Here is a 16,692-nt window from a genome sequence, read left to right on the forward strand (position 1 = left end):
TCAAGTATTTCAAGGAAAAATATCAGGAGTATGTGAAAAGATTCCCAGGTGGATTCTTATGACATTCATCCAATGATTCCCAAAGAATCCGCAGGGCGATATCAGAATTACTATCACTTTAAAACAGTGGTTCTTAAACTGTGGGCTGTGGACCACCAGTAGGCCCTGAGGATGAAAATCTGTTCTACGAGCCTCCTCCTTATTGATTTATTTATTTTATTTATTTCCACTCCTTTCAAACCACCTGCCACTCCTTCCATGTCGATGACCATGGCATATATTCTGTATCAGAAACTAGAGCTCATCTGGTCTATCCAATGCAATTTCCTGAATCAGCACCCCAAACCCAATCTCAAATTGACCAAAAACTGATTCGTAACCCTTTTGGTACTGATGTTGGAGAATGGTCCCTGATCGAAGTGGTCCCTCGTCAAGTGGTCCCTGGTCAAAGTGGTCCCTGGTTAAAAAAAGGTTGGGAACAGCTTTAGAAAGAGTACCTGAGCAGTACAGTTTGCCTTCATCCTAGGGAGGTTACATGATAAGAAAGTAAGTCTGGTCTCCATGCACATGTATATGTTTGTGTGTGTGTGTGTGTGTCTACAATAAAGAGAGAGAGTGAAGGAAAGAAAGGAATGTGAACACAGCAAAGTAACCCCAGATAGAGTTCATTACAATAGACAAGTTTGGAGGTAACTAAGGAATCATGCAAACCACTTTTCAGTTATACAATTAAAAGTAACGACATTATCACACCAGAGCTTTAAAGCGGGCCACCCCACATTTCTGCCACTTTAAAGCCCTGGTGTGATAGCGTAGTAAGGTGCTGGATATAAAGCCTCTTCCAATCTGACCATTCAAACAGGAAAACAAACTTTCAAATAGGTAAAAACCTCACCGTACTTTGCTTTCCAGGAATTCAAGAGTTAGGTTTCATCGATCAATTTAGACTCAATTTAGACTCAAGCGTGAGGAAATGAGACCTAAAGGAAGGTTATATAGTACTAGCCCCTAAGGCTTCAGCACAGAAGAAAGGAGCCACAATCCATTTTCCAGGCAGAACTGAACCACAGCTTGGGTACCCAAAATTGGCTGATTAGATACTTAAAAATACTAATTTTCCAAGTTTCATTACTTTGATCTTTAGTTCAAAACTTTCTTCAGCTGGTAGGAAATCTATGTAATTGAGACATTCATTTGGGATGAATCGAGTCAAAGTTAGCTTGATGAATCTTATGGCTTGGATCCCATGGAAGCTTGAGCTAGAAATATCCTTTTATTAGTCTCAAAGGTATGGCAGGATTCCTTTATATCTTTTTATGCAATGAACACAGGCGTTGTTTCATGTCCTTGATGATACCAGGATCCTGCCATTAATATTGCAGATAGCCAGGTGTCACTTCATTTCCTCTCTAATTACTTGCCAGCCTACATGCATCTTCAGCACAGCACAACTTTATACTGTAGGCATTGAGTAAAGAAAAAGAAAAAAAACCCCCTAATTTCTTGACAGGAGTCATAAGCTAAAACATTCAAAGAGGCACAGGTTCTCCATCAATGTTTTGAAGGTTCTAACTTCAATCTCCATTTTTTACCTTCAAAATCTGTTCAAGAAACTGACTAGCTAGTCACCTTTTGTGCTCTTTTGATAGCTTTGTGCCTTTTGCAGTCAAACTTGTTTTATGCAGCTATTTTAGGTTCACGGTAACATGGAAAAGTGCCACGGGAGCTGAAAAGTACATGTACGCACCGGAACACAGAATTGTAGTAATTCCCAAGATTGCAGGCCGTTCTTTTTGGATTCTTGATTATGGCAAGAATTGCTATAGTTTTCTATTTCTGATACATTATGTTTGATTCATGCAATGCTTTTCCATCTAATATCAGACAAATTGTACTGTTAGTAAAGCGAGACAGCTGCATTGGGTAATGGATGATGGAGTCTAGGGCAGATCACTGGGTTGCTGTGGAATATGAGGGATATTGCGAAGTCTAGGGGTACTTTGAAAACTATCCCCAACATAACCTAAATCAGGGCTACTTCCACACAGCTGAATAAAATCCCACGTTTTCTGCTTTGAACTGGGATATATGGCAGTCTGGACTCAGATAACCCAGTTCAAAGCAGATATTGTGGGATTTTCTGCCTTGATATTCTATGTTATATGGCTGTGTGGAAGGGCTCCAGGTTTCTGCCCTCCAGTGTGCTAATGAACACTGTCCCATTGGCAACATTTGGAATAGGCAAAGGAATGACCTTTGATCCTTTTCTTCAGGCAACAAAATGTCTTGAGCCCATCTTGCCCATAAACCCGAGTCTTCAAATTGTGATCAGAAGGACACGATCGGACAATACTTTATGATGTGCAAACCAGTCGTAAAGGCCTTTGAAAAAGAAGCTGTAGAAGTTGTTTACAAGACTTGTATCTCCATACCTTTCAATCTACCACTTTTGTCTCTTTAACATCATCTAGGGAGAAACCAAAGTCCTCAAGTTGAAAAATCTCCGGCCCCAAGACTATGCCAGTTACACATGTCAGGTGTCTGTCAGAAATGTGTGTGGCATTCCTGATAAGTCCATCACCTTTGCGCTTACCAACACAACAGGTATGTCAAGGAACTCTAGCAGGTAATGCCATTAAGAAATATTTCTCACCAATAAGTGTGAATATTAATTCAATTTGCTTACTCCCACATCTTGGGGGCATCGTGGGGAATGGGTTTGGAATGTTTGGTTCTTTCATTTCCAAAATACGTACTTTGAGAACATCGATGTATTCTTCAGAAGTGAACAGAAACAGAGTTGTCCACTAAATACAGTGAGTACAACTGTTCTTATCATGGAGAGGGTCAAGTTGTGCCTAGGTCTGAACAAATGGATCTGAACAATGATAGGAAAAAAGACAACTATAATTAAAATTTTATATGAAAATATATTAATATTAATATACTTCTTGGGAGGAGAGCAACGACCAATCTCAATAAAATAGTGAAGAGTAAGGACATCACATTGGCAATGAAGATTTGCATAGTCAAAGCAATGGTATTCCCCATAGTAACCTATGGATGTGAGAGCTGGACCATAAGGAAGGTTATGCAAAGGAAGATAGATGCTTTTGAACTGTAGTGCTGGAGGAAAGTTTTGAGAGTGCCTTCGACCGCGAGAAGATCCAACCAGTCTATACTTCAGGAAATAAAGCCCGACTCCTCATTGGAGGGAAGGATATTAGAGGCAAAGATGAAGTACTTTGGCCACATCATGAGAAGACAGGAAAGCTTGGAGAAGACAATGATGCTGGGGAAAATGGAAGGAAAAAGGAAGAGGGGCCGACCAAGGGAAAGATAGATGGATGGTATTATTGAAATGACTGGCTTGACTCTGAAGGAGCTGGGGGTGGTGATGGCCAACAGGGAGCTCTGGCGTGGGCTGGTCCATGAGATCACGAAGAGTTGGAAGTGACTGAATGAATAAACAACATATTAAAATCACAAGTTTTCGGTAGTTGGTTATTCAAAACACTGGAGCCAGCATGGAATAATGATTTAAGTGTTGGCCTGTGGCTCTGGATTCAATTCCCCACATGGCCATGAAAACCTGCTGGACTATCTTAAGCAAGTCACAAACTCATAGACTCAGAAAACCTCTTCAAAGGGTTTTGGGATCTCCATAAATTGCAAATAACTTGAAGACACAGATTCACAGCAGTTCAAAACATTAGACCACAATAGATGATATTTCAGTTTCATTCGCTCACATATTCACCCCCCCCCCCCCCCCCACACACACACACACACATACACCCTAGGTTATTCATGAAAATGAATAAACTTTTGAGTTTTGATCTAATCTGAAAAAAACCTGAAACAAAACTTTCATCCAGCTTTTCCTCAGCATATGAATCCCATTCATTAAGTCAATAGAAGCATCTGTATTAAAATTTTTGACCCCATGAGATGAAGCTATAGCAGAGAAAGGACACATTCATGAGGGGGATATCCGATATCTTTGTAAATCCAATGTATGGGTAATATATATGAAAAGCTAATTATAATTAACAGTTTTGCATGCTTCTATGTATAGAAGCACCTCAGAAAGTGAGCTTCGAGTAAAACTTGTAATTCAGAATCAGCTGGTACCTATTTCCAGACAGTCTCATACAACTGGGTTCAGAGTTAAAGAGGGATGTTGAAAAGTATTTTCTATCAAAATATTCCTCTCTGAATACAATTAATCTAAGTATATATATTTCAAAGTATATTCTGATAATTTTAATAACCTTTTGAACCAGAAATCCAGTAGATGGATAAGTTTCAATCAGTCTGTGAAACCAGGAGGTGCCCATCATGCCCATCTTGCCCTTTCTTGAAATACAGATCTGGCCACAGTGGCTTATTCTTTGATTACCTCCCAGTCAGATTACTGTAATACACCTTACATGGTGTTGCCATTGAAAACTGTTCAGAAGCTGCAGCTAGTGCAAAATGCAGCAGCTGATGTCCGAGACCATTTTAGAGACCTTATAACACCAGTCTTTGAAGAACTGCACTCGCTGTCAGTTTGCTACTGAACTGAGTTTGGGGGTGTTGGTGTAGACTGCAAAGCCCTACATGACATGGGGCCAAGATATATCCAAAAGACTGCTTCCATTCCATGTAAGTCACCCAGAAATTTCAGGACTTTAAAAAGGTAAAGGTAGTCCCCTGACATTAAGTCCAGTCATGTCTGACTCTGGGGTGTGGTGCTCATCTCCATTTCTAAGCCGAAGAGCCAGCGTTGTCCGTAGACACCTCCAAGGTCATGTGGCCGGCATGACTGCATGGAGCGCCGTTACCTTCCCGCCAGAGCGGTACCTATTGATCTACTCACATTTGCATGTTTTCGAACTGCTAGGTTGGCAGAAGCTAGGGCTGACAGCGGTAGCTCACGCCGCTCCCCGGAATCGAACCTGCGACCTTTCGATCAACAAGCTCAGCAGCTCAGTGCTTTAACCCACTGCGCCAGTTATTTAGTGTAGCTACTTTGCCAAATCAGCTGAGTTTTCAATTACGGCACCTGTTGGCAGAATGTCACCTACAGGATACACTCATGCCATTGCCTGTTCTGGTAGCTTCCATGTGATCCCTGGCAGCACAGTGACAAAAAGTGACAATGCCCTTTTGAAATATTGCATGTGATGAGTGTGTGCCTTGTTTCCAAATTAAATAGTATTCTAGGAATCCTCCTGGAAGATAAATTACTTGGAAACAAAACTTGCAGCTCAAGACAAGATTTATTTTTAAAGTTTTAAGTCTCCCTAACTATAACTGTGCTCTGGTTTCCCTTCAGATTGTATAACAATTAGCCATCTTTTCCAATATCTAGAGCATTACTGACTCTTCTGGGTAGCAAAAGTTGTTACTCTGTTCTATGAAGTATGCTAGTCCTCTTTAAAAATGTGGCCTGAACCTTGTACTGTTTGATATTTCTACTCCAAATCCCTGTCCAGCTTCCAGTTGACTTTCCAACAGTTTATCTATCTCCAGTGTTGCTATCCTCAGCAGTGGAACTCTCTGCCCCGGAATGTGGTGGAGGCTCCTTCTTTGGAGGCTTTTAAACAGAGATTGGATGGCCATCTGTCAGGGGTACTCAGAATGTGATTCTCCTGTTTCTTGGCAGGGGATTGGACTGGGTGGCCACAAGGTCTCTTCCAACTCTATGATTCTATGATTCTCCAATACCAGAAGTATTGGCTATGAGAAGTTAAACCTTGTGAAATTTAACACCCACTCATCTGCCCTTTTTGCTCTTAAAATCCAAACTACCTTCTGCATGTGATTGAGGCAGAGAAGGGTTCAACAAATGATTCAGCTATGATAATGTGTTTTGAACTCTTGTGTGGCAGTGTATATCACCTTTGGCACCTTGATAAGGAGGGATGCCTGCAAGATGGATAAGTGAACACAGTGACACCCCAAAGATAGAAATTATTTATTTACAGTATTTATATTCTGCCCTTCTCACTCCACAGGGGACTCAGGGTGGATTATAATGCACATATACATGGCAAACATTCAATGCCATTAGACATACAACATATATAGACAGACACAGAGGCAATTTGACATTCCAGCTTTCCAGCTTCATGAGGGTATGCTTGATTCCAGCCACAGAGGGGGCTGCCACTTCACCATCCACTTGTGAAGCCGAGACCTTAATGGAGTACTTCCTCATTCTTACACATGCTACTGGAAGGTTTTATGGTGTCATAAATTAGTTAAATTAGCCTCCCTGCATAAATTGGTACCTAAATTTCCTTGACAGATGCAAATGTCTTTCGGGCTGCATAGGTCAACAGCAAGCTAGACTATTAATGGTCAGGAGCTCACTCTGACCAGTGCTGGCTTCGAACTCATGACCTCTCGGTCAGTAGTGATTTAACGCAGCTGGCTACTTACTAGCTGCGCCACAGCCCGGTCCCTGGTTTTGGAAGAAACCAAACAAGAAAAGAATTTCACCTCAACTTAGCAGTTGTCATATAATTCTTTAGTTGTCCAAAAACAAAAAAAGTCATAAATGCTTTCAAAACACACTAATGTTTCTGCTGCTGCTGTAGTAGCTGCTGCTGCTTCTACTTCTTCTTCTTCATTTTAATGTGGAACCAAGTGTTGACCTATGAACCAGAGGGAATCTCTCCCATGAATTATGATTTTTTTTTCCTACGAGGAGAAAGAATGGAGAGCCTTATGCATGCAGAGCATATGTTTCAACAGTGAACTGTGGCCTTTGGAGTATAAATGACTAGTGTGAGGCTTTAGTATAAAGGACGGAAGGCTTTAGGGGCAATACTGGATAATGAAGTGAACACAAGTAAACAAGACAATGCTGTATTTGAAGGTGTGAAAAGGCCAATGCCCATGTATTTAAAAAGTGCCCTATTCAAGACAGAAAGACTAACCTTGCTGTGTTCAGCAGTAGTTAGAATTCGTTTGCCATGTTTCCCTTGCAAAGAAAACCAAAACACAAAAACACAACCTTAATGTGGATTCATAAGAAAGGAACTCTTTAGATTAGGGAGGGTATGTTGGTGTAAAGAAATAACTTTTTAAAACAACAAAAGAATAGCAGCTAGGATGAGCCCTACTGTTAGTGTATAATGAGGCTACTGCCAGAGCAACAGATTTTGCATATGAAATGATAGGGAATTGTTTGTTGAACTGTTGAAGATGATGCTTGGGGAATCCTCTCCCCCTGCCCCACTCCCACCCCACCCCATATGCCAAAATAAGCTGCTTTGCTTTTGATGCTGTTTTGTAGGGGGTGGCTGTTTGCTATACTGGTTTAGGCATCTATATGGGATTAGATGACAGATTGGACATCTGTAGTTCACCATTCTGTTCACACCGTGGTCAGGAGGTACTGATGGGATTCCACAAGTAAGAAGGGTGTGTTGAACAGCACCCTTCTATGTGTTCTCCCCCAAAACTGCTATGCAGAGACATTCTGCTATTGACACTATAGAAAATCTAGACCCATCACAAAAGTGATAAATAATCTTCTTCTCCATGGACTTAACAAAACCCTACCCAAAGATGCCCAAGAAGACAGCCAGTGTAAGCCTTCCTGAGTCCCCCTTCGGGGGTTGAGAAGAGTGGGTTAGAAATGTGGGAAATAAATAAATAGAAAGGGAGGCAAAATCTTCTGAATAGGGGCACAGACAGCAAAGCAAACATTACAGATGTGTTAACCCTTCTCTATGCGACCCAAAACTTTTTTTAAAAAAAAGTCCGGAGTTACACTTAAATAACACTATGTAAAAATAATCTGTTCCTGGTTTGAAAGTGTTATTCCTGCTTAATTGTGTAGCACTTACTTTAAAATTGGTTGTTAGACTACAGAAACTTCGTGGTTGTGGCTACCACAAACTATGTTGAATTGGTTGAGACTCAATGAGATATATTCATTGAAAAAAATATAGCAAAATGTGCTGCAGGATGTCCTGCAAAAACAAAGTTTTTGCAATTTAATAAACTTTTTCTATGTTTTATGATAGAACCAATTAGGAAATGACATCCATAACCCAGGAACAAAAAATGTGTTACATGGAATAATGTACTTTTCCAACTTACATACAAATTCTTCTTAAGAACGAAGCTATAGAACCTATCTTGATTGTAGCCCTGTGTTAGGTTAGTAGAACTCTGCCTATCCACCTTTTCCATATCATGAATATTTTTAAGTGCATGTCTCATTTAACCTGTTGGTGTCTGGGGCTGTTCCTTGATAAATCTGAGAGAATAACCTGTGAACTAAGTGGTTTCTTGGCTATTCTAGTATGGAGTATTAGATTTACTTGAGTTTAAGACAATTAAATGAGAAAAATAACTGCCTTAAAATGTAAAAAATAAATAAATAAGAGGGTATGAAACTTTGGTTTGGCAGACATTGCAATATAGTCTATCTTGCTTTAAATTATGAGGATAATTTTGCCATATGAAAATCCTTTCCCAGCACACAACCACTTATTCACATTAGTTAAAATTAGCATAAATAACTACTAATTAATTTTTCTATAGAATCACTAAAGAAGTGATGTTGTTGGCCTCAGGGAAGTTGAGAATCACACCCAACAAAATCTGGATGACCAACCTCGATTCATACCAATAAAGCCATGGCTAGGGAGTTTCCTCTGCCTATGAAACCAGAAAAGAGCACCTGTTCAGGAATGTAATAGAAATACACACTTAATCTCCCCCCAGTTTTCTGTTATTAATGGCTATACAATCACTGCTTGATCTTGGAAGCTAAGCAAGGTCAGCCATGGTTATTATTTGGATGGAAGACTGCCAAAGAATACCAGTGCTGTAAGCTATATTTCAGAGGAAGGAACTGCCATGACTACCATTGAGTATTTCTTGCCTAAGAAAATCCTATGAAATTCTTGAGGCTGCCAAAAATTCACAGGTGATTTGAAGGCACAGACATACACAAAAGAGGACCTGCATGCAATCAGCTACTGGACTATCTGGTATCCAGGGCATTACGCCAGCCTCAGAGCATGATAGGAACTGTTGCTTCCCTCCCTCTTTGCCTGGCCCATGATTTTAGAGAAGTTAAATATCTCAGGCAGAGATTTCTCCTGCAGTTGTACTGCAGCAAATTGGACTTCAAAGGCAATTGAAAGCGACTCTTTGTTTTTATTGGTCTCTGCACCCCCCCTTTTTTTTTTTTCCTTAGCTGACTTCGCCAGCAAGTTTTCTGAGCTGAGAACAAAAAGAATCACCACAGGTTACAAATAAATGAGATTCATCTCCTGCATAACAATTGCTGCATATTGTTAGCTTCCACCAGCTAGCTGGGGGCAGACTGGGAGGGAGAGGATGTGAATGTAGGTGGGGCCCCAAGCTCAACCTAGATTTTGTGCCAGGCCACGGAACCAGAGCTCAGTTGCCTGGAGAGGTGCTGCTGGCATTTTTACAAGGTGCAGGTGGCAGTTTTACAGGTTTCTTTCCTCCCAGCCATACATATAAACAAACTGCCCCAAGGCAGCACCAGTCCCATCAGGTCACATTTTGGAACATTACTGAGAAAAATAAAATAAAATGTTGTTGCTCAGCAGGATTTTTGCTATTAAGGCTGCAAAGCTGACATAAAATAAAAAGTATAATTTTGAATTGTTGTCTAAACCAGAGCTTCAGAGACATTTCCCTCCCCTTTTCATAGCGAGGGCCCATTATGTCAAGAAAAATACTACTTTTGAGCCAGCTCAAGGGCAAAAGATGATGGCTTCACATTGCAGCAATAAACTGTATCCTCTTCCATGCTGGTCCTCAGAAATGGAATTCACCTGTAGCTAATAAAGTGTGAGGAATCTGATTTCAGACTGTGGACTGACAGACAAATCTTGACCCACATTTTCTGGTCTGTGCAGAAGCCAGGTGCAATTGGTGTTTCACCTTACACTTCACTTCACCAGGTGGCTCCAGCTGCATTAAAGAAAAGGGTGCATGCGTTAAGCATATGTATAAGAACTCTGCACATTTTCAGTTTGTACAGAACTCTGTAATTTATTTATTTGATGTATATCCTGCCATTCTCTTCAAATGGGATCCATGTACATTCTTGTAAATGATGGTGGTAGTAGCGATGCATTCAAGCAATGCATACAGTTTTAAAATGAATCTAAATAGTGGAGGACCAAATAGACAAAAATGGGAATATAGTTTTCCTCTAAATGGAAGTGAAAATTTACAGATCTACACACACCAAAGGTGGGAAGGAATTTATTGAAATTGGGGAAGCAAAAACAAATCACTCAATAGAAACATTAGAGATCTTGATTGATTCATTTTACATCACACTTTTCTCCCAATGTGGGATACATGATTTACAACAGAAAGAGAGAATACCCAGTTTGGAATGTCATACCTTCTTAAGTCTGAAGATTGGGGCAATCAAATAATGCTCCAGTTATCATCTGTTCTTAATGGACAGCTTGGGCATTTCCATACTTTCAGAAAACTTCTAAATCTCTATTTGATTTGTGTGCAGTTCCAGAATTAAGAAAATTTTATTTTATTCAACCTCAGTTTCCAGAATCTCCTGCCAGCTTGGCTGCAATGGCAGAGGAATTCTGAGGGTTGTTGTCCAAACTCTATCCTATCTGTTATATGTAGTAACAAAACGATGCCAGGGTGCTTTCTATCTGTCTGTCTATCTATCTTTCATATTTGTCATTGATCCACTCCTTTGGACTTCATGCAAATCTACAGTTTTGCCAAAATATATGATCCCATGCTTTTCTTTTCCATTTCTGGCTGAATAGCTTAAACATTGGTTCGTCCCATGGAGTATGAGGTCTGCCCAAGAGCTGCTTGTGGTCTCTTGATATCCAGTTTGTTAGTCAACGTGTTCATCGGTTGTCTTCTGTTGGTGTTATATGTCCTGCCCATCTTCTTTTTGCCTCATAGATTTTGTTGACCATGTCATGTTCCCCGATTCTTTGATGCAGCTCTTTATTGATGACTTTATCTCTTATTTTTATGCTACACATCTTTCTTTCCATCGCTCTTTGAGTCACCACTTATTTTTTCTCCTCTAACTTTATTGTTGCCCATGTTTCAGATGCATATACAATTGCCAGCAAAACTGCAGTGTTGAAGATACCTGCTATGAACTTCATACTTCATTGGCAGCTTATCATCTGTTAACACTGTCCAGTTTCGATTAAATAATTGAAACCGGACAGGGTGCCTTCTAGTAAAGGAAAAATAATTACATTCAAAATTTTTGCTTAGTGTGTTTGTCATTGAAAAGCAAATGGGAGAAATTATTATTGGTTAACTTGCAGTTGCCTGCAAAATTGACCAGCAAAGAGAAGCACAGCTTTCTGAAGCATTTAAGTAGGACTGTTTCTATAGAGTAGTGGTTCTCAAAGTGTGCTCCATGGAGCCCTTGGGACTCAGCAAAACATACTGAGGGGCTCCATGGTTTCCTCCCCCTCCCCTCCAAGCTTTCCCTCCTCTTTCCTGCTCCTCCCCCTTACCCCACCTCCCTTGCCACCAAAAGCCTTTTTTCCTTGCCTTCCTCATAGCCCAGATGCTTTCCCCCTTGCCTTGCTTACTTCCAAAAACCCCATTTCTCTCCCACCACTGCAGAAGGGAGTTGGATTGGATGGCCCCTGGGGTTTCTGTTGTTGTTGTTGTTGTTGTTGTTGTTGTTGTTACTACTACTACAAAGTCTAGGTGGCCATCTATTGGGGGTCCTTTGATTGTGTTTTTCCTGAATGGCAAAAGGAGGCTGGATTAGATGGCCCCTGTGATTGCTCCTATACACACACACACATTTTGGGGGGCTCTACAAGACACTTTTGCTTCAGAAAGGGCTCTGCAACTGGAAAACTTTAAGAACCCCTGCTTTAGAGTGTTAAAACAAAGGTTGCTGTGAAATATGCACAGTGGTGCCCCTTTATGGAGAGGAGAGAACACCCTCCCACTTTTTGTTTGCAGGAGTTGTAAGTCAGAAATTGAAGGCAACCCCAGTGCAGCTCATTAACACAGAGTCCAAGAAAAGGAGATGGCAGAAATAATGATGTCGTTAAATCATGCTTTATGAATATGTAACAACATCTTATTTTGCATTATTATGGCTGTTACTTAAAACATGCTCTCAGCCTTTGTACCAATGGCTGTTGCTTTTCTGAGCTCCGTTTGGCATCTCTGATGGCTCCAGCAAAGAGCCTTAAAGGGTCTTTGAGAGATTAGACGGGGGGAAAAACAGAGAGAAAAGCCTTGTGGATCTATGTTGAGGGATGTGGGAGAGAAAAGGAATTAATCAGAAGGGTCTAGGTTAAGTATTCTAAAGCAGGAGCTACCCATTCATAACATGACTACTTACATAAAAGGAAGGCTCAAGGATTTGTGAATGAGGTTAGAGATAGGTATTTGGAATGTACACAGGGCAAAGAGGTGGTCCTGAGAGGTTAGTGCCGATTGCTGAGACGTGATGGAAAAGCAGGATATGAGCAAGCAAAAAGGAACTCTTGCCTTTTCTTTGCAAGAATTTGAGCTAGCAAGAGAGCTAAATCCACAAGGAGAAAGCTTTAGATAGCACAAATCTTCTTTGAAAAGTAAAATGAAATAATGCATATTTGGAAAGGACCAGTTTGCCACCAAATGTGGTTGGAAGCATCTAATTCCCTCTGCTCCTTTGCTCTGAAAAATAAGGAAAGATTAGCAGGAATGTGAGGCCTCACTGTTCATCATTAGCATCTTAGAATTTAGAAGGGATCATAAGGGCCATCTAGTCTGTTCCCCTTCCATGCAAGAATGCACAGTCAATGCAATCTCAAAAGATATCTATCCAGTTTCTGAAGATGCAGAGTCCACCACCCTGTACTCTCCTCTCAATGGAGAAGAGCAAACCACAGACCACTTATTACAATGTAGCCTAAGCACTGCCACATGCACAATGAGGGACCTTCTTATAGCAACACCTGAGGCACTCCAAGTGGCCAGCAACTGGTCAAAGGGCATTTAATAAAATGCCAAGTTTTTAAACTTTGTGTTTTCTCAAATACATCACAACTGTACCCTTGGTTCGCTCCTGATAAGATAAATAAAACCACTCTGTAAGGCAGTCTGTTCCACTATCAAGCAGCCCTTATCATCCAGAAATTATTCCTGGAAAATGGAAAAACCTCCATCATTCGAGATCTAATTCAGGAGGAACAAGCCGACCTGGCATGTATAACAGAGACCTGGTTGGACGAGGGGGGAGGGGTGAACCTCTCCCAACTGTGCCCGCCAGGGTACTCTGTCCAGCACCAGCCAAGATCCGGAGGGCGGGGAGGAGGAGTGGCAGTCGTCTATAAGGTTTGCATTCCCCTGATCAGGTGCCCCATCCCACAATCATCGTCATTTGAGTGTGCCGGCTTTAGGTTAGGTGACCGGGACAGGATAGGGATTCTGTTAGCGTACCGACCACCCCGCTGCACGACAGTCTCCCTACCTGAGCTAGCAGGAGTGGTCTCGGACATGGCGTTGAGCTCCCAGCGGCTTTTAGTCCTGGGGGATTTCAATATCCATGCCGAGACCGCTCTCTCAGGTGCAGCTCAGGACTTTATGGCCGCCATGACAACCATGGGCCTGTCCCAACTAGTAACTGGTCCCACCCATACGGCCGGACACACATTGGATTTGGTCTTTTCTCAGGGATGGGGTGACAGTGTCGGGGCGGAGGAGCTGACCATCGCTCCATTGTCATGGACCGATCACCACCTGATTAGGTTTAGACTGACTGTACCTTCTAACCTCCGCAGGGGTGGTGGACCCATTAGAATGGTCCGCCCCAGGAGACTCATGGATCCAAATGGCTTCCTGATGGCTCTTGGGGAATTTCCCACCTCCCTGGCTGGCGACTCTGTCGATGCCTTGGTCTCTCATTGGAACACCGAGATGACTAGGGCAATTGACACAATCGCTCCGGAACGCCCCCTCTCGAGTAACCGAGCCAATCCAGCCTCTTGGTTTACTGAGGAGCTGGCGGCAATGAAGCGAAAGAAGAGGTGGCTAGAGCGCGTGTGGCGAAAGAATCCGACTAAATCAGCCCAAACACATCTGAATGCCTTTCTAAGGTCCTACGGTGTGGCAATAGAGGCAGCACAAAAAACATCCTTTGCCGCCAATATTGCATCTGCGAAGAATCGTCCAGCTGAGCTCTTTCGAGTTGTCAGGGGTTTGTTAAATCCGCCGAAAAGCGAGATCCCTGACAGCTCAGGAGCTCGCTGTGAAGCGTTTGCTCGATTCTTCGCAGATAAAATTGGGCGGATTCGGTCGGATTTCGACGCCACTTTACCTGCAGTCTCTGGGGATGTAACGAGAGCATCTGCTTGTCAGGTTTTATTGGATTCTTTTCAATTGGTTCAGCTTGAGGATGTGGACAGGATCCTTGGAGAGGTGCGACCCACCACATGCATCCTAGACCCCTGTCCATCCTGGCTGATAAAAGAAGCCAGAGGGGGTTTGGCAGAGTGGGTGAAGGTGGTGGTTAATGCCTCCTTACAGGAGGGCAAGATTCCAGCGCGCTTAAAGCAAGCTATTATCAAACCGCTGTTGAAGAAACCATCACTGGACCCCACTCAATTAGACAACTATCGGCCAGTTTCCAATCTCCCCTATTTGGGCAAAGTCATGGAACGTGTGGTGGCAGCACAACTCCAGGGGTTTCTGGTAGACACTGATTATCTTGATCCGGCACAGTCTGGCTTTAGGCCGGGACATGGAACGGAAACAGCCTTGGTCGCCTTGGTAGATGATCTTCGCAGAGAGCTAGACAGGGGGAGTGTGTCCCTGTTAGTTCTGCTGGACCTCTCAGCGGCCTTCGATACCGTCGATCACGGTATCCTTCTGGGACGCCTCACAGAGATGGGACTTGGGGGTACTGCTTTGCAGTGGCTCCAGTCCTTTCTGGAGGGACGGTCCCAGAAGGTGTTACTGGGTGACACCTGTTCGGCCCCACAGCCATTGTCATGTGGGGTCCCTCAGGGATCAATTCTGTCCCCAATGTTGTTTAACATCTACATGAAGCCGTTGGGGGAGATCATTCAGAGTTTCGGACTGCGATGTTATCTCTATGCAGATGATGTCCAGATCTGTCACTCCTTCTCACCTGTCACCAAGGAGGCTGTCCAGACCTTGAACCGGTGTCTAGCTGCTGTGTCGGACTGGATGAGAGCTAACAAATTGAAATTAAATCCAGACAAGACAGAGGTCCTACTGGTCAGTCGTAAGGCCGAACAGGGTATAGGGTTACAGCCTGTACTGGATGGGGTTACACTCCCCCTGAAGTCGCAGGTTCGCAGCTTGGGAGTGATCCTGGATTCACCGCTGAGCCTGGAACCCCAGGTCTCGGCGGTGGCCGGGAGAGCTTTTGCGCAATTAAAACTTGTGCACCAGTTGCGCCCGTACCTTGGGAAGTCTGATCTGGCCACGGTGGTCCACGCTCTTGTTACATCCCGAATAGACTACTGCAACGCTCTCTACGTGGGGTTGCCCTTGAAGACTGTTCGGAAACTTCAACTAGTCCAGCGAGCGGCAGCCAGATTGCTCACCGGGGCGACATACAGGGAGCATACCACCCCCCTGCTATGCCAGCTCCACTGGCTGCCGGTTCAGTTCCGAGCACAATTCAAGGTGCTGGTCTTGACCTATAAAACCCTGTACGGTTCCGGTCCAGTGTATCTGTCCGAACGTATCTCCCGCTACGTCCCACCTCGGAGCTTGAGATCATCTGGGGAGGTCCTGCTCTCGACCCCACCACTCTCACAAGTGAGGCTGGTGGGGACGAGGAGCAGGGCCTTCTCAGTGGTGGCCCCTCACCTGTGGAACTCACTCCCCGGGGAAATCAGAGCATCACCATCCCTCCTCTCCTTCAGGAGGAGGGTGAAAACTTGGTTGTGGGACCAGGCCTTTGGGCAACCAGGCAATTAAAGATCAGCAGGATGGACAAAATGGTATTAAAAACGGAACTATGAGACAGCAAACACTGACAATGTAAGGGAGGAATTTAGGTTTGTATTGATTTTATTGATTTTATTGATTTTTACTGGAATAATGCATGAAGCTGTTAGTAATTGTGAAATTTTACTGTAAGTTGTGATGATTGTTATGATGCTGGCATCTAATTGTTGCCTTTACTGTGTAAGCCGCCCTGGGTCCCCTTCGGGGTGAGAAGGGCGGGGTACAAGAACCCCAAATAAATAAATAAATAAATTCCTAATATTTAGATAGATTTTCATTTTCTTTCTCTTCATCTTTTGAAGGTGAATTGTGAATTGACATATTTTTGATGCAGTCTGTAACTGTGTAGGAGAACAAAACTAGCTATACTAGCTTTCCCCAACTGGACATTTTCCAAATATATTTGACTTCCATTTCTCAATGTCCTCAATGAGCATGGCCACAGCTAGCTAGGGGTAATGAGAACTATATTTCAATTCTTAGAACTGTCCTCTCAGGGAAGTATCTGAGCTTTGAAAAATACCTCCTGAGCTACAACTCCCAGCATCCACCAGTTAGCATAAATATTGTAATTATCCTGGTGAGGGCTTCTGGGTGTTGCAACATACCACAGTATGGTTGGCCACACATTTCTCATTTTTACTTTGTTTGATGGAGGAAACTTCCCAGACTACTCCTGCTCCTGCACTATATTACTAT

General features: G+C 42.8%; 1 protein-coding gene across 2 annotated transcripts in view; it reads left to right on the plus strand.

The window, feature by feature from the left end:
• MDGA1 (MAM domain containing glycosylphosphatidylinositol anchor 1) overlaps positions 1-16,692 on the plus strand; it is a 339,276-nt gene that overhangs the window by 162,188 nt on the left and 160,396 nt on the right. For both annotated transcript variants that reach the window (XM_067464241.1, XM_060754078.2), the window contains exon 5: positions 2,472-2,604. In XM_067464241.1, coding sequence (XP_067320342.1) covers positions 2,472-2,604 — 133 coding nt within the window. The remainder of the gene's footprint in view (positions 1-2,471; positions 2,605-16,692) is intronic.

Source organism: Anolis sagrei, chromosome 1, assembly GCF_037176765.1.
Source record: "Anolis sagrei isolate rAnoSag1 chromosome 1, rAnoSag1.mat, whole genome shotgun sequence".
NCBI lineage: Eukaryota > Metazoa > Chordata > Lepidosauria > Squamata > Dactyloidae > Anolis > Anolis sagrei.